Source organism: Pelobates fuscus, chromosome 13, assembly GCF_036172605.1.
Source record: "Pelobates fuscus isolate aPelFus1 chromosome 13, aPelFus1.pri, whole genome shotgun sequence".
Taxonomy (NCBI): Eukaryota; Metazoa; Chordata; class Amphibia; order Anura; family Pelobatidae; genus Pelobates; species Pelobates fuscus.
The window spans coordinates 41,217,484-41,240,129 of record NC_086329.1 but is presented as its reverse complement, the minus strand read 5'-3'; the positions used below and the strand labels follow the sequence as shown (position 1 = coordinate 41,240,129).

Here is a 22,646-nt window from a genome sequence, read left to right as displayed (position 1 = left end):
TATAGTTTGCAATAATGTAAAAAAGAAAAAAAAAGCTTAAATGTAATGTTCTAGATGATTTTTTAGATACACTTTGTTGTTTGATCTTCTCAAAAACAGCTGGAGAACTCTGCATTGATTAATTAAACATAATCTACGGAATATGTCAAATGTCAACTGCATCGATCACTAGGTACTAAATGCCAAGTGATGATCCATTGATGAACCAAAAAACGAAAATGGAACTGCACTCAACCCATAGATAAAAGTCTGGGTGCTACTACGTCTGGGGCCAACACCAAGGCCCAAGAAGTAGTTTGCAGTCACAGAGGAAAGAAGATGATCCACGTACTCCAAGGCCTAGGTAGGCAATTTGATTGGAACTTCAGTATCCAGCAGTAACGTTTCGACCAACAGGAAATGTATGAGAAAGGTATGAGAAAGGTATGTAGGTCGAAACATTGCAGCTGGACACTGTAGTTCCAATAAAATTGCCTACCTAAGCCTTGGAGTGTTTGGACCTTTTTCTTTCCTCTGTGACTATGATCCATTGATGTAGACTTGAACTCTTCACAGTGGATCAATACTGTCCTATTGGAAGGAGTTGAGGCTGACTGGCCTGGAAAGCCTTCTAATTTATTATACCCTGGAAAGGTTCTAGAGTAGTAACCTACATAGTCACAATCCCTTCCAAGATACAGATTCTAAATAATCATGCAAAATGTAATCTTGAGCATGAAGCAGGATTTCCACATTCATTTTGTGCAACCAGAATGTAATGAACAAATTCCTAACTGTGCTGACAGCAGGATGTATGTCCAAGTGGTGGGCTGTGCAGGACTGTCCTGTTGCCCCTTTTTCCTTTAAAAGTGAATTGTCACCTTCGAGCATTGTCTCACATTATATCTACTTATTACTTGTATGCATTTTGGCTTAATTGCAATTCCTATGAGTTTTGGCCAATTCAGAAGCCCCATATAGATGTATATTCGAACAAATGAGTCGCGCAATGGACGAGCATGTTCGCTTTATTCATTATTCAGAGTTGCGCCTGCGGCTCCAATAAATGAATAATGGGGAAAAAAGATGACTGATGGTTAGGGAACAGCCACTAAATGTAGATTGTATTCATCGATCAAGTAAGAAGGGGAAAAAAGGAGATGCAGAAAAACTGTTCTTCCTCTTTTTCCCATTGGTTACTTTTTCTAACTTGATCTGTTGACTAAATAGCAGGAAAATGCAATCAGTGTATGACAAAATCTATGCATAATATTTATATTATGTACTTGTACATATCTGGCCAATTACTGATTGACCCATATTTGCACCATTTTTGGTTCATCCAAATCCTTTTCCGGACTATTTTGCGTGGACAATATTTGAACCACCTGAACCGCCACATGGATGACTATCGGACTTCCCAAACTAAATTTAATTTTCAAACAAAGTGATTCGTCAGAACCAAATTTGTCTACTATAAACAAGTCTAATACTTATCTCTATATTTAACAACTATGTACTTGTGACGTATGGAAATTAAATTAGATGTAGAAATGTATACTACTTTTTCTTGAAACTGGACACCTCCAGAAATTGTGAAGAACGGACATGGGAATTTGAAATTTTAGGTCAAGATAGCCAAATTGGAGAAATTCTCCAGCTCCATAATTTATAGACAATTTCTATTTTCCCTGTTTTATACTTTTCTTATCAATTCTCCACTGCATCTTAACTAACCATTTAGTATTAGTTATTTCTGTACAATTAAAGACCTCTTAATAACATAGATAAACTGTGACTTCATACTCGTTTTAGTGGCTCTTACCAGATCTGTATTCGTACTTTGATTCCATCAACGTCTATAGTCTTCATTTTAAAATCGACACCTGAAAATACAAGTCATATTAATTACAATCAGTAAGCATATATGTTGTATAGCATATCCACAAATAGCTATCCTAACCTACATATGTATCAGATTCTAGTAGACAACACAAACACAACACTAACATGACCAACATTTGTGTTTGCAAGACATTGTGGTAATGGTGAATAAATAACGATTCAGGCACTCTGAGCTAACAAAAAAATGCAGCTTTATTGGGGTAAAAACAGCAACGTTTCTCATGAGATGTCATCATTCACTTGTCTCTGCAGTGATTTCTCCTATTAATCTGTCTCAATAAAATATCTTTTCCTGGAAAAAAAAAAAAACAAAAAAAAAAAACAGCAACGTTTCGACCCTACTGGATATTTATTGTGGTAATGGTGACCTATTAATCCCTAAACATGTCGGTGTTGTAAACTTAGATGTTTCTTTCTTGCCAAATTATTTGGTTATTAAATGCCAGACATATAATAACAATATTTAAGCAAAAGTATACTCTTAACACTCAATTAATATATAGAAAAGAATGTATTTGTGTCGGGATCAGGTGTAACCAAAACGCACAGACCAAATCACAATAAATAGGCTTTCCGTATACCGGTACGTAGAATGGCTGGGCTATATGAAAACTGAGTCAGTGTGGGTAGCCGACATCAATAGGATACAGAATAAACAGGTTAAAAATTACACAAACTGAGGTCAAAAGATTACAGAAGACAGGAAGTACAATAAACCAGTACAGGAATAATTACCAGAAATTAGGACAGCAGAAACACGTCATTGGACTAACAAGAACTACAACAGGGCAACAAGGAGTGGGAGATGTGAGTATAAATAGGGTAGTCTCATTTGTCCAGGTTAATTTGGAATTTCTTATGATTGGTGGGAAATGCTTGACCTATCCATTTTGGCCCCTGACAATATTTTTGCGCCAAATTGGGTCCGGCGAATTTGGAATTCAGTTCAGCAAATTCCTAATTCTGACCCGAATTCGGTCGCACATAAAAGCATGCTGTATGCAAGCGTGTCATGTCAGACTGAACGCCGGAACATAGAAGTAAGCCGACAGCGTTCCTGACAATTTGTACTTCAAAAAATGTTGCATAAGCACTAACATAAGCACTGCTATAGGAGCAGAAATGTTTGTTCCAAAGCATGTATGAGAAACTTGCCAGTTGGTTACCTGTGGTGGTTTGCAGAATTAAAGGACCACTGTAGTGCCAGGAAAACATACTCGGTGCCCCCTCCCTCAGGGACCCCCTCCCGCCGGGCTCTGGGGAGAGGAAAGGGGTTAAAACTTGCCTTTCTCCTGCGCCGGGGGGGAGCTCTTCTCCTCCGATCCTCCTCCTCTCCTCCCATTCGTCTGAATGCGCATGTGCGGCAAGAGCTGCGCGCGCATTCAGCCGGTCTCATAGGAAAGCATTATCAATGCTTTCCTTTGGATGCTTGCGTGCTCTCACTGTGATTTTCACAGTGAGAATCACGCAAGCGCCTCTAGCGGCTGTCAGTGAGACAGCCACTAGAGGATTTGAGGGCTGGATTAACCCATTTATAAACATAGCAGTTTCTCTGAAACTGCTATGTTTATAAAAAAAGAAATGGGTTAACCCTAGCTGGACCTGGCACCCAGACCACTTCATTAAGCTGAAGTGGTCTGGGTGCCTAGAGTGGTCCTTTAACATAATTATTTGCTGGACATATGGAGGTTACTGCACTGCCCAATCCTCCAAGAGGACATGTGATGTACCTGACTAAGTGAGGTGTTAATGATGGAGATATGTACCAGAGTGTTGCATAAATTTGGGTATCTGGAATTTACAGTAAATGGTGAAATACTAAATAATAAACCTAGAGGCAGAGAAAGGTACAAGAAAAGGCCCAATTTAAAGATGACAGGGGAAAACATGTCCAATCCTATGCTGTGGTGGATATGGCGATATGAGCTTATGGACGCTGTCACTTGATTTTCTGTAAATTTGTTTTGGAGTGGTTTGACAAAATTGGGGCTCTCCCCAGCACCCATCACCTGCCCCTCTTGAACCGAACTGAGAATTTGGAAATGGCACTTTTACATTCTGTACAACTGGATGTTTGTGATGATCGATTCACAATTGTTAATGCCGAAATGTTAGTTCGGGATTATCAAATTGCTCAGAGGGGTACCAGATACCAGATCAATGTTCTAAACAAGGTAACTGCTGTGCGTTATATGTGTATGCGCTATACAGTAATGGTAAATATGTACTATGATATATATATACATTTTTATCTTCAGATTCATTACGTTTATGGAGCTACACAATTACACTCTTACATTCATATACGTTCACATTTATCTCAAGTCTTTTTCATGACATACGCACGGGTTTCTCAGAACAGCATCAACAGTGACCTTTTGTAACAATGATCCATTAGGATTTAAAATTGCATGAAAGATATTTTAGGAAACATGGTGTTTTCATACAGATATAAGTGTAATGATGACGACTCAAACCATGCACTTAGCTCTCTCTCATCCTGTCCTATTTTTATACACAGGTTTTCATTTAGAGATGTCCACAGAATATTAAAATATTGTGTATTCCAATAAAAACAGGCTCAATTCAAGAACTAAATATCATCAATTCTGTTATATAATGTGTGCGTGCATTGTGTATACATACAGACACAAACAGAAACGACCACTAATACAGCTGCAATTATGTAATTTTTCCAAATACATACTAATGGTAGGATAAAGGTTTTTTTTGTTCATTCTAGGTGTGAATCAAGAAGAGAATTACATTTTTTTTTTATGACAGAATAACTGAACCAGAAAACTTGTCAATTCAAAATTTGAGCGAATAAACATGTACATAAATATTTGGTGCCAAAAAAAAAACATTGTTGTTTTTTTTTCTATTGTCAAACCTAATAATTCCTTAAAAACCTGGATGCAGACACATGTATAAGCAGTGTTTTTTTTTTTTTTATTGGCTGGTAAAAAAAAAAAAAATAGAGATCTTCACTATCCATTCTTATATCAGCTATATTTTATATTTTAACTTTGGAGTGTATTTCCAGTATTATTTAAATAATTACTTACTCCAATAACAATAAATTAGATTAAATCTGACAGCAGAACAGCAAGATTTTTCAATGTTGTATGAATATACCCTTAAAATTATAACGGTTTCAGGCCCTACTTGATGCACAATGTAACATAAAATAATGAAAATCTGGAATCCCTACACTTTACATGGTTCAGAGTAAGGATGGTATTTGAGATTTAAAAAAGCAAAATAATGAGATTTTTAACAAACCGCAGAAACAGCTGGAATGTAACTACAGCCTCAACAAGATAGTCTGTTGCTGATAATAGAAGCTGCAGTCTAGCAAACACTGGAGAGTCACTATCTGAACCAGGATGTTTACAGATCAATTAGCCAGGTACTAAACTTAAAAAATAACCTTGCATTTTTAGTAGAACCTTATTTTATTTTTTTTAAATACACATAAAGGTGTTGCCATTTTTTTTTTTTTTCAAATTCTTTATTTTTGGAGTGACATTGATATTTCTGTTTATAACACAACACAAGTTACATGACAAGTTCCTCTGAGTACATTGGTTTGGGTACAATTTGCATTGGAACATACCGCGTCCGCGGTTTAGGTATATTTTCTCAGGTTTGTTAGTGTTAGCTAATTGGTGTCACGGTTATACATTACGTAGATTGTACATAGGAATAGTACAGTGAGAAACGAAAATATTCAAGAAAGAGAACGACAAAAAGAAACACATAATAAAGGTGCACAATATAGAGGTGCATAGTTAAACTTAATTAAACCATTTAGCATCATGCCCGGAGGGTCGAGCCTCGTAGCCCAGACCTGTGCTCCGAGTGTGGGGTATCCACTCGTGTAACATCCAACAATGCGCGTTGGCTGGATACTTAATGAGTATGCCCTCTCGATGTTGTGGATGAGTAGACTTAGTCTGTTGTCCCTCATCCTCTCCGTTATGGATAAACAGAGGGGGGGGGAGGATAGTCTGGGGGGGGGTGGGAGCGGATTCTCATGGTGAGGGTCGGAGCGCCGTGTAGGAGGTGGTTCCCTTTTTATCAGTTTAGTGTGGTATCGGTTCAAGGCTTTGTATCAGTGGGGTGGTCCTAGTATGGTCTACTTACGATCCCCAATCACCAGCCATCCACATTTCCCAGATTTTTTAGTAGGTTTTTATATTACCTCTAACTCGTGCTGTGAGGTCGTCCATAACCCGTATGTCCTTTATTTTATGAATTACTGCGGCCACCTGGGGGATTTCTGGTTTAAGCCATGCCTGTGCCATGGTAAGTCTGGCCGCTAACGTGATTTTATGAAGCAGTTTTTGTTGCTTCCTAGGCCAGTCGTCTAGAGTTCTCGAGAGCAGGAACACCCATGGGTCTATAGTTATGTGCCTGTGAAATACTTGTTGCAATAGGTTCCCTATATCTCTCCAATAAGCCTGTGCTTTTGGGCATTCCCACCACATATGGATGTAAGTCCCCTTATGTCCGCACCCTCTCCAGCACAGGTCGTCTGGGGTTTTTCCCATGCGGTATAGTTTTGCCGGGGTCGTATACCATCTCAGCATGGTCTTGTAGGCCTGCTCTTGTTGGGTGACGCATATTGAGATAGCCCTGTTCGCTTCCTAGATTTCTCTCCAGTCTGTGCCCTCTAGTGTCTCATTGAGGTCGGTTTCCCATTGTGTGGTGTAGTGGAGATTGCCCCAATCTGAGCTGTTTGTGCATAGGTGTGCGTAGAGGTTAGTTATAAGACCCTTTGGGGGATTTTCTTTGAGGCACATTCGTTCGAAACCTGTGAGTGCAGTGGTTGCTGCCGTTTTTTCTAATTTATGTTGTGCGAAGTCTCGAATTTGCATGTATCTAAAGAAATCTGAGGGGCCTAACCTGGTCCTTTCTGTCAGCTTTTCGAACGTCACCATTTGGTTCCCTTCATATAAATGTATCGCCCTCTGTAGCCCCGCCTCCTCTATGTTTTTGAAATCTTGGGCCCTCATTCCCGGTAAGAAAGCTCTATTTCTTAACAGGGGCATCATTGGGGAGGGGGCCGAGGTTAGTTTAAATTTTAGGGCCGTGGAGTCCCATACCCGTAGGGAGTTCAGTATGGCTGGGCAGTCTGTGCGCAGGATAGCCCTGTGTTCTCTGGGTACCCATATGTAGAATTGGGGCAAATCGGCTCCTGTTAAGCCAGCTTCTAGGTCTGCCCATCTGCGGTTTCCCGGCGTTGAATGCCACATGGCCACATGTGCCAATTGAGCCGCTAGGTAGTAGTTATAGAGATGGGGCAACCCCAACCCCCCTCCGTCTTTGGGTCTATATAATATGTTGCGGGCCACTCTGTGTCGTTTGCGATGCCATATAAAGTCTCCGATTGCCCTTTGTAAGGGGGCCAGGTCTTTTTTAGTGACGGGGATGGGGAGGGCTTGGAAGAGGAAGAGGAGCCTGGGGAGTATATTCATTTTTATCGTGTGTACTCTCCCTATCCAAGATATGGGCTTATCTGTCCATTTGTCAAGGTCCGCGTCCAGGGTCTTAATAAGGGGGGTGTAGTTAGCTCCGTAAAGCTTTCGGGGATCAGCCGTCAGATGTATCACTAGATACTTGATCGTGGTATGTGTTATGGGTATGTGGTGGTGGTTCCTAATGTGCGTCGTGTCGTTTGCTGTCATGGCTATTGGGAGGGCAGTGGATTTTGATAGGTTGACTTTATATCCTGAGAGGGTTCCGTATTCTGTTAGGTCCCTGTCTAGTGCCGTCATCGAATGTCCTGGATTTGTAAGGGTGAGAAGGACATCGTCTGCATATCCCGAGACTTTATATGTTTGGTCGCCCACTGTGATTCCCTCTATGGCTTTGTTTGATCTGATTGCTTGTAGCAAGGGTTCCAACGTGAGTACGAATAGGAGAGGTGACAGTGGGCAGCCTTGGCGAGTGCCGTTATGCAGGGTGATGGGGGATGTCTTGGCGCCGGGGATCCGTATGAGTGCTTTGACGTCAGTGTACATGGCTTGGATTGTTTTTATATATGTTTCTGAGATGTCGCAAGAGTTCAAACAGGTATAGCCAATTAACTCTATCGAACGCCTTTTCGGCGTCGAGAGAACGAGCGTTGGGGTTTGTGAAGTCGTCTGCGTCCATATTAGGTTGATGTTACGTCTGGTATTTTCAAATAGTTGGCGGTCGGGGATGAATCCCACTTGGTCGGGATGAACTAATTTATGTATGTGTGGGGACAGTCTGTCTGCTAGTATCTTAGCTAATAGTTTTACGTCATGGTTGATCAATGATATGGGCCTGTAATGTTCTGGGTATGATGTGTCTTTCCCCGGTTTAGGTATTAATACAATGTGGGCTGTGGACATTTCTGGGTCGGGGCGTCCGCCCTGCATCAGGTGGTTGAACCATCCTAGTAGGTGGGGTATCAGTTCCTCCCTATACGTCTTGTAATAGCTGCCCTCGTAGCCGTCTGAGCCCGGGGCTTTATGTCCTTTAAGGCGAGTGATGGCTCTATCTATTTTGTCTGCTGTGAATTCTTCCCCTAGGGTTTCTGTGATTGAGGGGGTCAGTTTCGGGAGGTTAAAGGGTGTTGCCATTTTTAAGGTACATGCTGGTATTTTTCCTGCCTGAAATATGTATTTTTCAACTTAAAAGCAAACAGGGTGTCTAATCGAGAGTAGTTGACCACAAAGAAAGATTAAGATCCCACAGGACTCTAGGAACGTTACTGGTTTGTGTCCCTCCCCACTGTCTGTCTTTACATGTGGATGGTGAATGGGCCAAGCCAATTCGTAGTTCCAGGGGCCTGGTCTAACACTTCTAGGGTTGCCACCTATTTTGGATAAAAAATACTGGTTGTGCAATTTTGCATATTAATTTGATATGCGTGGCATCACCGGACACAACAGCACCAGATGTTATATAACATCTCAGGGATTGACATAAGAGAAAAAAAAAATATTTGGATGAGGAAAATTCCCTAAATCACTAATAAACTACTTACAACTCCACTGACATAACTCCACTGGCCACTCCTCAGGTGGCTACTCAGAGTGCAGCACTGCCATTCAATGTGTCCACCCTCTGCATGGAGACACTGAACGTCCCTCATAGATATGCATTGATCCAGTGCATCTCTATGAAGAGATGCTGATTGGCCAGGGCTGTGTTTGACTTGTGCTGGCTCTGCCTCTGATCTGCCTCCTTGACAGTCTCAGACAATCTTATGGGAAAGCTTTGTGATTGGCTCAGAGAATCACTTCTGATGATGTTAGCAAAGCAGGCAGATCAGGGGCAGATCTAGCAGCTGCAGATTGATTAAAAGTAAGATTTAACTATATTTAGCGAGGCCAGGGAGACTAGATGGTTGTTTTAACACTATAGGGTCAGGAATACATGTTTGTGTCCCTGACCCTATAGTGTTCCTTTAAACCAGCATTGATTACATTCCTCACTTAGTAGCATTGACTCAGCCAAAGTGTCATCATCAACATAGTCCTATGTATCATCAGACTAGCTATTCCTGGGGCTAGTGTGACAAAATGGAGACTACAGAAAAATATTTTTTCTTTTTTTTTTTTTTTTTTTTTATAAAGATTTTTTTTTTTAATTGCATTTTGTAGTGGAGCTTCTCTATCCCTTTTACATGGCTATCTGCCAGGCCAGTTGTCTTGGTGCTTTGCTCTGCTTCTGCCAGCCTGCAGAGGGTAGGCCGTATTTTTCTACCAGCTAAGCTGGGCTCATCACAGTACTATCAGTGCAGTGTTACAGATATCTCCTATAATCCTGCCTGCGTGTCCTGCAGTCAACTGCCCTAGCATGATCTCGTTTAACCCTCCTGTCCTCTCTTCCACAGCTTATCTAAAAGATGAGTCTGTTATATACTTAAAAAAAAACAGATGCACTACCCACGCCTTCAATATCATAAGCACACATGCATTTACAGTGACATATGCGTTTATTCATTCAGCTTAAAATTTAAGAAGATAAAAATATTTGGAGCAATTCCCAATGGCAACATTTCACAGGATTTATCCCTCAGTCTGAAAACCTACCTCCAAATTCATCCAAACTGAGCTACAACTAGGAGCCCATACGAATGAGAAGCTTCTGTGAGGCTCTGATATATGACCAAATGTAAATACAAATAATGTTGTTTCAATTAAATAGCAATATTTTATGTAGCTCCAAAAAGAGACAGGCTCTGTGGACAATAACTATGCACCCAGTCTAAGGCTTCCTTATTGAAGTCCAGGACTAAGGCAGAGGAAAAGGAACCTAGTTGACGGGCGCTGTCTGGACAAATTTTGGGTTAAGCCATTTGTAAACAGTTTAACCCATATTAGGTTAGACAGCGCCCAGAACCTCCAGACACCTTAACAACTTTATTGAAATATGGGGCTGGAGTGTTCCATTAAGGGGACGCTCTATGCACCATAACTACAACAGCCTTTATAGTTTCTATGGTGGTAGTAGGCTACTGATGCTGTGTCCTGGATTTTCGTCGAACTGAGAGTACCAGTTGGAAGTGCCTATACCTTTCTAGCACCATAACTGCCATATGTAGTCGTGATCCTTAGAATGCATCTCTAATTTTGATGAGGTGTCATTGCTAACCTATGTTACACACTCTGGATAAAACACTAAATAAGAATTGAGAAAAAAAAATAAAGGTGCTAATCAATCTCATTGAACTCGTTGAACATCAGCGTTACAGGAACACTCTAATGTTAGAAATACATGTTTCTAACTATTTAGATGTAGATTTTCTCAACCCAAGAAGTCATGGAGCAGAATCAACTATATACATTGTTATTTAAAGAGCTTGTATGATAACATGTGAGTGACTCATCACTTAGGTAATGAATGCCAATTCCTCTAGGTAACCATGGCTTTGACTCCGAGGTTAACACTTGGCCATTACGGTGAATGGTTGGCATTTCCAGTTATCTGCATTACTGCAACGTGAAGCCTTGATTCATAATGTTTCAATTATCTAATTAGCATTTGAAGAGCTTCAAACTGTAACAAATCTCTTGCTGTGACTGTATATATATGTGTATATATATATATATACACACACACACAATATATATAAATATTAAAAAAAAAATCATATCTAGCTTCCAGCACCACAACAGGGACTCACTTTGATACTGCTCTTAGAGAGAGAAACCACATTTCACAGGAATTGTATATCTTTTTAATGATCCTGAGTGCAAACCAGAATATTTCACACCAAGACCAGTGAAACTGCCATTCAAATTTCCTACGCATTTACAGTATTTACCGTTTTTGTTCAGAGAATAAGTCTGACTTATTTAATCTTTGAGCGCAAGTAAAGGAACATAAAAAAGATAGAAAGATGTATCCTTAGGTGGTTAGAATGGACAAGGAAAACACCATACGAGAAAAGGTGATGCAGACAAACGCTAAATTGTCTAAGACACCAAGCCCGGAGCATACAAAATAATAGCAGGATAGCATAAAATAAGGCAATCAGATGCAGGTTAAATAATGGAGAAGTCAAGAGCAGAGCAGATGACCGAATAGCAGAAATAGGACAAAGTTGGGATAACATAAACAGAAAATAGAGTAGCAACATTTTCAAATCTTCCCTAATATTCCGATACTCTTGATTGGCAGATGTCACCTTACCAAGCTGATCCACTAGATTAAACCTTTATAACATGGTTCTATTTGGATGCCATACCCATTGCTTAACACCCCTCGCCTCACTAATTATGCCCTTAATATCTTACTACTTTCTCGTTGTTCATCCTTTCCCTCCTTCTCTCTTTTTCTTCCTACTCTATGGCTTCCCCACTCTTTAAAGCTCCACAGTTTCAAGATGCCCTAATTAATGTATTTCATGCTACCCCAGCAATACTGCTGGGTATTCTTAGAAAGCTTTTGGGTTTCAGAGACCCAGCATCTACAGTGAATAAACACTGTATAATATTGTGCATGGACACTGGTTTACATCCTCTCTTGGTCCAAACGGGTCCAGACACTCAAGATTGAATATTAAGCATATTTACTGGAGAAACACAGCAATGTTTCAACCTCAACTGAGGTCTTTATCAAGCTCAGTTGAGGTCAAAATGTTGCAGTGTTTTCAATTCTGCTTAAAATTCAACCTTAAATGCCTAGACCAACTTGATGTTTTGCTTACTATTTGACTGGGGTTTTGCCCACCTCCGGTCCAGTTAAGCACATAGGATTGGAAGAGAGTGCTGCTTTTCTACTACAATTTATGCTTGTTTTTATGTCATTCTTTCTTGAAAATTTGACTAAAGAAAAAACAGTATAGTAAATAAAATGATACTCTGTGAGAAACAAAGTCTACGTCAGTGTGTTGTAGTATCAGTGGCACTGGTAGCATACTACAGGATATTGCATTGTGGTCATTGAAAGTAGGGGAGGGCTGATTATCCTATAAGGCAGGTGCCAGGTTGGGGCTGGTTATCTCCTATAAGGGAGGTCCTGCTTGTCAGTTGGGTGCTGGTTATCCTACAAGGCAGGCCCTGCTTCTCAATTGCCTTGAATTCCATGTGTTTGTTCTCATTCCAAACCTCTGCAGCCTATCACAGGGAGGCTGGTAAAAAAAATAAGCTCCTCTTTTATTCAAAAGGCTAGAGCTGAGGACAGAGGATTGTTCTACAGAAAGATTGTAGCTATCTCCTTTCCAGTGAGGGGTTGCATGACAGTCATATTGATAGCTGGTTGCCATAGTAACAGTGGTACTGACTTGGCAGTTGCAAAATCTAATAATTCTCCTAACTCCTACAGCATTCTTAACGGGATGCTGACACCCTACTTTGAGGCTGTTGGTTGTGAGATTCCATAGGTTAAGATATTTCAGGGTTTGAGGGACATTCTCAAGGCTTGCCTAATAGTGGCAGAGCTCACACAGAGTGCTAAAGGCAAATTAAAGTGACTATTCTCTTCATAGGAATTTCCGACAGATTTATTTAGAGCGACCAAAAAAAGTGAAACAAACCACTTTTCTGTTGGAAAATGTGGTGGAAAGATAAATAAATCAACAATATAATAATATAAAGATGAAGATTTTTATTTTTTTCCAGGGGGGAGGAGGACCTATTGGCAATGCCCAGTAGGGTATTGTAAGCCAAAAAGGCAAACTGTGGGTTGCAGTAACCATTTGCTAAGGATGTACACAATCAAAAATGAAATAAAAAATACTGCAGCTTTATTTACTAAACACCCAATTGTAGTAAACTGAAAACCAAATGGCAACATTCATGCTAATATAGCAATGTTGTGACAATAGCCGAGTTGGAGAATTCTTGAAAATCAGCAATAAATGTTGCTATTTAGTAGCCAGTTCACTATAATAACACTACAATGAATAACTAAAAATAATAGACTGAAGAAAAAAAATAATTTCTGTTGAAAATTTAGCAAAAGAATTTAGGAGGAGAGACCACTAAGGGGGAGGTGGGGAAAGACAACAAGGGTGGAGAGGAGAGAACAAAAGGGGGGGGGGATTAGTACATTTTTAATTTAAATTTAGTTTGTTGCATAAACTCCTTTATGCATATTTAGTAGTGATTGTTTTTGGCATTTCAGCTACATAAAATCTAGAAAAATACATCAGAAAAAAAATAAAATGCATATTTACCTCCAAAAGAGCCGTGGAGAAACGTTTTTCTATATGTTTATGTTTCCTAAACATTGAACAATTTCCACAATTCTCAATTGTCTATTTTGTGCCTGGGTATTGCACCCACAGTTTGTGGAAGCACAGTTTTCTAGACTAAAATATATAAATAATAAATTAAAGAAAAACAAAATGCTAATAACTGTCTGTCTGATTTTTGTATACGTTGTATTTGACACTGTTTATATAAAAGGTTGAAGTTTAACAAATTTGTTGGCTGAGTTAAACAATTATCTTCCTCTTCCTTAGATTGTACCATAATCTGTCCAGACAGGGTGTGTAAACAAATAAGTAATCAAACGGTCAGGCGTGGCAGGCTATAAATTCATAAGCAGTTTATCTTATCCGATTATATGGCTTTTGTACCATATACAAATATTACAGATACTAAAACATTACAGGTTATTTAAATGCCTAATATACACAAATCACATGAAATTCTTCATCAATATGAATAGCTCAAAGTGGGGGGCTTTTCTTAGCCACTGGGCTCTTCGAAGGGGTCAGCTACTTCTCAATGTAAAAAGCAAAAGCAACTCCTAGGACCTCTTGAGCTGTAGTAAGGGGTGCGGTTGGCCTCTTAAACAGTGAGAGGTCCTCAGATACCCTCCAAACTATCACTACCAAACAGGGAGTGCACTACGGGAAAAGGGCAGGGAGATCACTAAGGGACAGTGGGGCAGGGAGAGCTCTAAGGGAAGGGAGGGGACAGCTCTAAGGGAAGGGAGGGGAGAGCTCTAAGGGACGGGAGGGGAGAGCTCTAAGGAACAGGAGGGAAGTGCAGTAACGGACAAGACTATACTACCCCACAAACTCTCTCTTTCATACTAGACACACACACACACACACAATGCTTCCCTATACATACACAGATTCACACAATGCATCCCTTACACACAACCAGAACATACAATACATCCCTTATATACAAACACACTGCATCACCTACACTAACTGGTATCCCTATACACTACATTGCATAAGCACACACTGTCCAACCTGCGGCCCCCCAGATGTTGCTGATCTACAACTCCCATGATTCTTTCAATTAAACAGATAGCCAGGGAATCATGGGAGTTGTAGTTCAGCAACATCTGGGGGGCCGCAGGTTGGACAGCCCTGCTCTACAACAACACATAACAAATCCCCTACACACTCCACTCCCTGTGAGCGAACTCATGGGTGGAACTTGTAGGTGGACTTATGGGTGGGCCTTATGGGCATACTCACAGTCAGGCCCTGGGGCCCAGACCTTGAGCTGTGTAAGGGGGGCTCAAAAAATGGAGCTGCTTCCTGTTCTCCCAGAACATTGAATTTTGTGACCACAGTTACAAACAGCCTCCAGAGAGCCTGTTCTACACCAGACCAGTGGAGCCAAACTGCAGCCAGAGCCCATCACCATCCTCATCTGGTTGTAAGTACGCAATCTAGTATATTATTAGTCACACTAATCTCTAATTTACCTCACATTAAAGGGACAATATAGTCCTCAGAACCACTACAGCTTAATGTAGTGGTTCTGGTGTCTATAGCCTGTCCCTGCAGGCCTTTTAATGTAAACACACATTGTGTGCAGCACTGGCGTTGGTTCATAAGGCAGATCATATGGGTGGGGCATTGTGATGTCACATGGTGTGGGGGGCGGCAAATTTTTGTTTTGCCTAGGGCGGCAAAAATCCTTGCACCGGCCCTGGAAGGATTGCGGCAATGGGAGGCAGCCATACATGAGCGGCACATAGAAAGGTGAGTATCTGACAATACTTTGATTTGATTTGTTCTTGTGTTTAATACCTTTGCAAATATATTTTGTTCATTTATGACAAGAGAAACTGAATGATTACAAAGACAATGTCCAGATACATGTAGCCAGGAGATAAAATCTGCCTCCCAGTAACTTGTTCCAATAAATAGATGGGTGGATTGCTACATAAGTCTTGGTTTACAGTACTCTACAGGTTCTAGCTGTCAATTTGATACTAGAACTGGTATATATCACACAAATCACTGAAGACAGTCCAAGGGTGACCCCTCAAGTCAAAGTTTGATACCACTGTTTTGGGCCCACATCCCTCTGTCCATCTTTTCTAGGAGCTCAGTGTATAACAGAGCTCCACAGCAATAATATTCCCAGTAATGTGTCTAAACTACAATAAATGTATTTAGAAATCAGTCACTGTAAATAAGATACTTTGTTCTTGTTCTAAATTACATTTGGGGGGGGGGGGGGGTGCAGCTTGACCTCCATACTGAGCGGACGTGTGCAGTGGTGTATCCTGGTTTTGTGCTGCCCTAGGCAGGACAAAACTCAGGCACCCCCCCCCCACGGCACCCCCACCCAATGACAGATACGCATACACTCACTAACAGACACACTCACACTCAGTAACAGACACACTCACACTCAGTAACAGACACGCACTAACAGACACGCACTAACAGACATGCACTAACAGACACGCACTAACAGACACACACTCAGTCACTAGCAGACACAAACTAGCAGACACACACACTCACTAACATACACACACACACACAGTCAGACACACACACACACACTCACAGGCAAACACACTAACAGACACACTCACACTCAGTAACAGACACACTCACACTCAGTAACAGACACGCACTAACAGACACGCACTAACAGACACGCACTAACAGACACACACTAACAGACACGCACTAACAGACATGCACTAACAGACACGCACTAACAGACACACACTCAGTCACTAGCAGACACAAACTAGCAGACACACACACTCACTAACATACACACACACACAGTCAGAAACACACACACACACACTCACAGGCAAACACACTGACACACACACTAACAGACACACACACACTCACACTCACTAACAGACACACACACTCACACTCACTAACAGACACTCACTCACATTAACACTTTTTTTATTTTTTTTTACTTCAACCCCCCCAGCCTCCTTACCTTTGGGAATGCTGGGGGGGGGGCATCTTTTTTCCCTGGTGGTCCAGTGGCTGCTGGGCTGCTGCTGGGCGGTCGGGCGGCGCTCTTGGGCGGCTGGCGAGGGAGCACTTCATCTGAGCTGTATGCTCAGCTCCCTCGCGCGCCGCACAGTGAGGCTGGGAGGCGGAGCCGAAATATGATGTCATATTCCGGCTCCCAGCCTCACTCTGCGGCGCGCGAGGGAGCTGAGCAGACAGCTCAGATGAAGTGCTCCCTCGCCAGCCGCCCAAGAGCCCCGCCCGACTGCCCAGCAGCAGCCCAGCATGTCTGTTAGCCGCAAGGCTAACAAGACATTTGCCTTGGGCATTTGGGGGGCGGCTTTTTTTGCCGCCCCCTAGAAAGTGCCGCCCAAGGCAAATGCCTTGTTTGCCTCGCGGCTAATACGCCCCTGGACGTGTGGCTGGTGTGCTCTTGCATGACAAAAAAACAAGTACACCGCCGAATAATCTGCTCCGGCTGTGTCTCTGAGGTGCCAAGAGGCTTCTGGACACTTACCGGTACATTTGGATGCCCAGCAGGACCGAAGCACAGAATCGCTGCATTTGCGGCCTAGCGAGGTACAATCGGGAGTTGCGGCTGACAACCCAGTTGGGAATCAAACAGACTCTGCAGTGGTGTGAGGGCCGTTTCCCCCCCAACCCAGACCGGTGGGGGTTATCCCGGTCCCCACTGGCCCACAGCCCGGAACAACAACGTCCCCCACTAGCTACAGCTGCGCCACACAAGATGGCAGCTATACTCAGTCAGAGTGCACCCAGGCATATGCAACCTGAGATGAAACAATCCAGCTCCACTGAGCAAACCTGGCATGGCTGGAAGAGCTTTTGGACAGCTTCTGGACTGCCTTGGAGGAACGAGAGGTGGCCACATTGTCTCAACCTCGAGCGGAGGCTCGGGAGTGCAGGGCTCAGTCAAGGGTGAGCCTCCTCTGGATAACTACTCTCCACCAACTTAAAAGACCACAACTGCTAACCCACTCAGGCCAAGGGCCAAAGGGGGCAAGACCCCACTGCATCAACCACGAAGACCGAGGTCCTGCCGCCACTAGCAGCAAAACAACATCAAGGCCCTCTATTTCCCCTCTCCAGGGCAGGACTTGGTCTCTCCGAGCTCCCGAGTCCGTGGAAGGAAGAAGCCGGCCTGTAACCTGGCCTTGGTCGGGGTGAAGGCTCCACAGCACTCCCATGGGGCCACTCCCTCTCAATCCCTACACTTGCCTGTCTGCTGCTTCCCAGTCAAGAGCATAGGATGACCGTCTGTCCACACTCCTGGGCAGCACAACCGCGTGCATACTGGAACTTACCCACAGGCAGTTATAATTATTCGGCTTCACATAGCCTCCTGACCGTTATAAGCATTATCACCAATGAGTATTTGCCTCTGTTTATCTAGAATATGTCTAGTTCTGTATTTTAGTTGTTTACTTCTTATTATGCATAGCTAGATGCAGGCACGTTACCATCACCCAGTGGTTCTCAACTCTTTTGCCTGCTCTGTACATGTCTTGTTTAAGGACCAAACTTCTGGAATAAAAGGGAATCATGACATGTCACACATGTCATGTGTCCTTAAGGGGTTAATTCTGCTGAGTATTATGCTTATAGCCTAGACGTGTTACATACCTTGAGTTCTTTAATTCAATAATATTAAAAGTGCAATACTTTTTGACATATCCTATTGCTAACACTATTTGTTTAACCTGCATAGCTACCTAATGTTGTAATGTATAAAAAGAGGCTGCACTACACTGGAGTTTCAGCACTGATGTTACCTACATTATGCTATGCGTACCATGTGTCTTTATATTCTGTATTGAATTATATCTTGCCTCAATAAAATGACAAAAAAATTAGTAAGTCACCTAAAATTTCTCAAAACAGCTCCGCCCCTGGTAAACCCACACTCACACACCTAAAATAAAAGTGTTCATCTATGTCCATTTCAAATGTTGGGAAGTATGCCACCGTTAGAATATTTATATTTTAAAAGCCGAATTCTCCTGACTTGTATTTTTAAAGTCTGAGATTTTTTAATTATCCGTTAAACAAACGCAGGCTGGAAATTTTGCAAAGCCACTGCCGCAGAGATGTCCTTGGAATGACAGATGGATTACTGTAGGATCTGGTAGATTTAGAGTTGTGGATAAAAGGCATATTGCACAGTCTGTGTCTCTACACAATTCATTTTCAGCACTTTCAGAGTGTAGTGGTGTTATGGAGACAGGTTCAGGCACCAGATGTTCTGGTGTTATGGGACAAGCTCAGGCACAGAGTGTAGTGGTGTTATGGAGACAAGCTCAGGCACCGAGTGTAGTTGTGTTATGGAGACAGGCTCAGGCACCGAGTGTAGTGGTGTTATGGAGACAGGCTCAGGCACCGAGTGTAGTGGTGTTATGGAGACAGGCTCAGGCACCGAGTGTAGTGGTGTTATGGAGACAGGGTCAGGCACAGAGTGTAGTGGTGTTGTGGAGACAGGCTCAGGCACAGAGTGTAGTGGTGTTGTGGAGACAGGCTCAGGCACAGAGTGTAGTGGTGTTGTGGAGACAGGCTCAGGCACAGAGTGTAGTGGTGTTGTGGAGACAGGCTCAGGCACAGAGTGTAGTGGTGTTGTGGAGACAGGCTCAGGCACAGAGTGTAGTGGTGTTGTGGAGACAGGCTCAGGCACAGAGTGTAGTGGTGTTGTGGAGACAGGCTCAGGCACCGAGTGTAGTGGTGTTGTGGAGACAGGCTCAGGCACCGAGTGTAGTGGTGTTGTGGAGACAGGCTCAGGCACCAAGTGTAGTGGTGTTATGGAGACAGGCTCCAGCACAGAGTTTGTAGAACCACCATCCTCTTTGTCAAAGTTAAGCAAGGCTGCAGCCAATGACAAACAGGATAAGGTGAGGCCAGATAGAAAGCAGTTGTTGTTGGGGGATTCTATCGTAAGAGGTGTGGAGCTCGACATAAGTAGTCTTGTGAGATGTCTTTCCGGAGATATTGCTCACAGAGACAGGAGACGTATTTGTAATATTGTTAAGCGAGCAAAGCCGGATGGGGAATTGGATGTACTTGTCCATTTAGGGACAAATGACTTGGCTTGCAATGAGGTTTCAGAATTAAAGGAAGTGTTTAGTGTTTTTGCCAATGATATACAGCAGGTTGCTTCCACACTGTCATTCTCTGAAGTTCTGCCTGTGCATAACACTCAGAACGACAGGCGGATGCGCATTAGGGACTTTAACTTGTGGCTTGGTGAATGGTGTCGGGAGCAAGGATTTGGCTTTATTTCTCATGGTAACTCTGTTTGGAATGGAAATAAATTGTACAAAAAAGATGGTTTGCATCTTTCTCAAAAGGGAACAAATGTTCTCAGTGAGCAGTTCAGAGGTTTTGCTAGGGTGTATTTAACCCCTTAAGGACAAATGACATGTGTGACATGTCATGATTCCCTTTTATTCCAGAAGTTTGGTCCTTAACCCCTTAAGGACCAAACTTCTGGAATAAAAGGGAATCATGACATGTCACACGTCATGTGTCCTTAAGGGGTTAAACTAGGAGGGGGGCAAAAGGGTGATAAAACATCAACCCAATTGCCCCCCCAAAACAAGGACAGAAGGTGCCTGTAGCAAGTGTGTTAAAAAATGATAAGCTTAGAGTCATGTCTATATAGACACTACTATGAGAATGTAGATTTAGTCGCTGCTACTGAGCAGGGCTGCCACCAGAAATTTTGGGGCCCCTGACACAGCCTACGGTCTGGGCCCCCCGGGGCCCGCCCCCAAGTCAGTCCACATGACCCGCCCCAAGTCCGCCCACATAACCCGCCCCCTAATGCCCCCACAGGGCCCATCTTAAGTCTACTCACAAGGATGAGGTGTCTGTGTACTGAATTTGTTTGTGTGTGTATAGTGGCTATAGAATGTGTGTAGTGGATACAAAGTGCGTGAGTAAAGTGGATACGCTGTTTATAGTGGATTCAGATTGTATGTTTGTGTAGTGGACAGAGTGTGTATGTATAGTAAATGCAGAGTGTGTGTTTGTGTACTGGATGTAGTATGTGAATAGTGAATGCAGAGTGTGTGTTTGTGTAGTGGATGTAGTGTGTGTGTATAGTTAATGCAGAGTGTGTGTTTGTGTAGTGGATGTAGTGTGTCATTTAAATACATAAAGGGAATCAACACAGTAAAGGAGGAGACTATATTTAAAAGAAGAAAAACTACCACAACAAGAGGACATAGTCTTAAATTAGAGAGGCAAAGGTTTACAAATAATATCAGGAAGTATTACTTTACTGAGAGGGTAGTGGATGCATGGAATAGCCTTCCAGCTGAAGTGGTAGAGGTTAACACAGTAAAGGAGTTTAAGCATGCGTGGGATAGGCATAAGGCTATCCTAACTATAAGATAAGGCCAGGGACTAATGAAAGTATTTAGAAAACTGGGCAGACTAGATGGGCCGAATGGTTCTTATCTGCCGTCACATTCTATGTTTCTATGTGTGTATAGTTAATGCAGAGTGTGTGTTTGTGTAGTGGATGTATTGTGTGTATAGTGGATGTAGTGTGTGTGTATAGTGGATGTAGTGTGTGTGTATAGTGGATGTAGTGTGTGTGTATAGTTAATGCAGAGTGTGTGTTTGTGTAGTGGAGGTAGTGTGTGTGTATAGTGGATGTAGTGTGTGTGTATAGTTAATGCAGAGTGTGTGTATAGTGGATGTAGTGTGTGTGTATAGTTAAAGCAGAGTGTGTGTTTGTGTAGTGGATGTAGTGTGTGTATAGTGAATGCAGTGTGTGTTTGTGTAGTAGATGGTGTGTGTGTGTGTAGTGGATGCTGTGTGTGTGTGTGTGTGTAGTGGATGATGTATGTAGTGGATGCAGTTTGTGTGTTTATGTAGTGGATGATGTGTGTGGTTGTGTAGTGGGTGATGTGTGTGGTTGTGTAGTGGATGATGTGTGTGGTTGTGTAGTGGGTGATGTGTGTGGTTGTGTAGTGGGTGATGTGTGTGGTTGTGTAGTGGATGATGTGTGTGTGTGTGTGTGTGTTTGTGTAGTGGATGTAGTGTGTGTGTATAGTTAATGCAGAGTGTGTGTTTGTGTAGTGGATGTATTGTGTGTGTATAGTGGATGTAGTGTGTGTGTATAGTGGATGTAGTGTGTGTGTATAGTGGATGTAGTGTGTGTGTATAGTGGATGTAATGTGTGTGTATAGTGGATGTAGTTTGTGTGTATAGTGGATGTAGTGTGTGTGTATAGTTAATGCAGAGTGTGTTTGTGTAGTGGAGGTATTGTGTGTATAGTGGATGTAGTGTGTGAGTATAGTTAATGCAGAGTGTGTGTTTGTGTAGTGGATGTAGTGTGTGTATAGTGAATGCAGTGTGTGTTTGTGTAGTGGATGTAGTGTGTGTGTAGTGGATTATGTGTGTAGTGAATGCAGTGTGTATTTGTGTAGTGGATGCTGTGTGTGTGTGTGTGTGTAGTGGATGATGTGTGTAGTGGATGCAGTTTGTGTGTTTATGTAGTGGATGATGTGTGTGGTTGTGTAGTGAGTGATGTGAATGGTTGTGTAGTAGATGATGTGTATGTATTTGTGTAGTGGATGATGTGTGTGGTTGTGTAGTGGGTGATGTGTGTGGTTGTGTAGTGGATGATGTGTATGTATTTGTGTAGTGGGTGATGTGTGTGGTTGTGTAGTGGGTGATGTGTGTGGTTGTGTAGTGGGTGATGTGTGTGGTTGTGTAGTGGGTGATGTGTGTGTGGTTGTGTAGTGGGTGATGTGTGTGTGGTTGTGTAGTGGGTGATGTGTGTGGTTGTGTAGTGGGTGATGTGTGTGGTTGTGTAGTGGATGATGTGTGTGGTTGTGTAGTGGGTGATGTGTGTGGTTGTGTAGTGGATGATGTGTGTGGTTGTGTAGTGGATGATGTGTGTGGTTGCGTAGTGGATGATGTGTGTGGTTGCGTAGTGGATGATGTGTGTGGTTGTGTAGTGGATGATGTGTGTGGTTGCGTAGTGGATGATGTGTGTGGTTGCATAGTGGATGATGTGTGTGGTTGCGTAGTGGATGATGTGTGTGGTTGCGTA

The 22,646-nt window shown here is 42.4% G+C and overlaps 1 protein-coding gene across 1 annotated transcript in view; it reads right to left on the bottom strand.

The window, feature by feature from the left end:
* The window catches only part of RAB15 (RAB15, member RAS oncogene family), a 79,461-nt gene that overhangs the window by 47,372 nt on the left and 9,443 nt on the right, over window positions 1–22,646 (bottom strand). Inside the window, exon 2 of the mRNA XM_063440521.1 lies at window positions 1,805–1,865. Coding sequence (XP_063296591.1) covers window positions 1,805–1,865 — 61 coding nt within the window. The remainder of the gene's footprint in view (window positions 1–1,804; window positions 1,866–22,646) is intronic.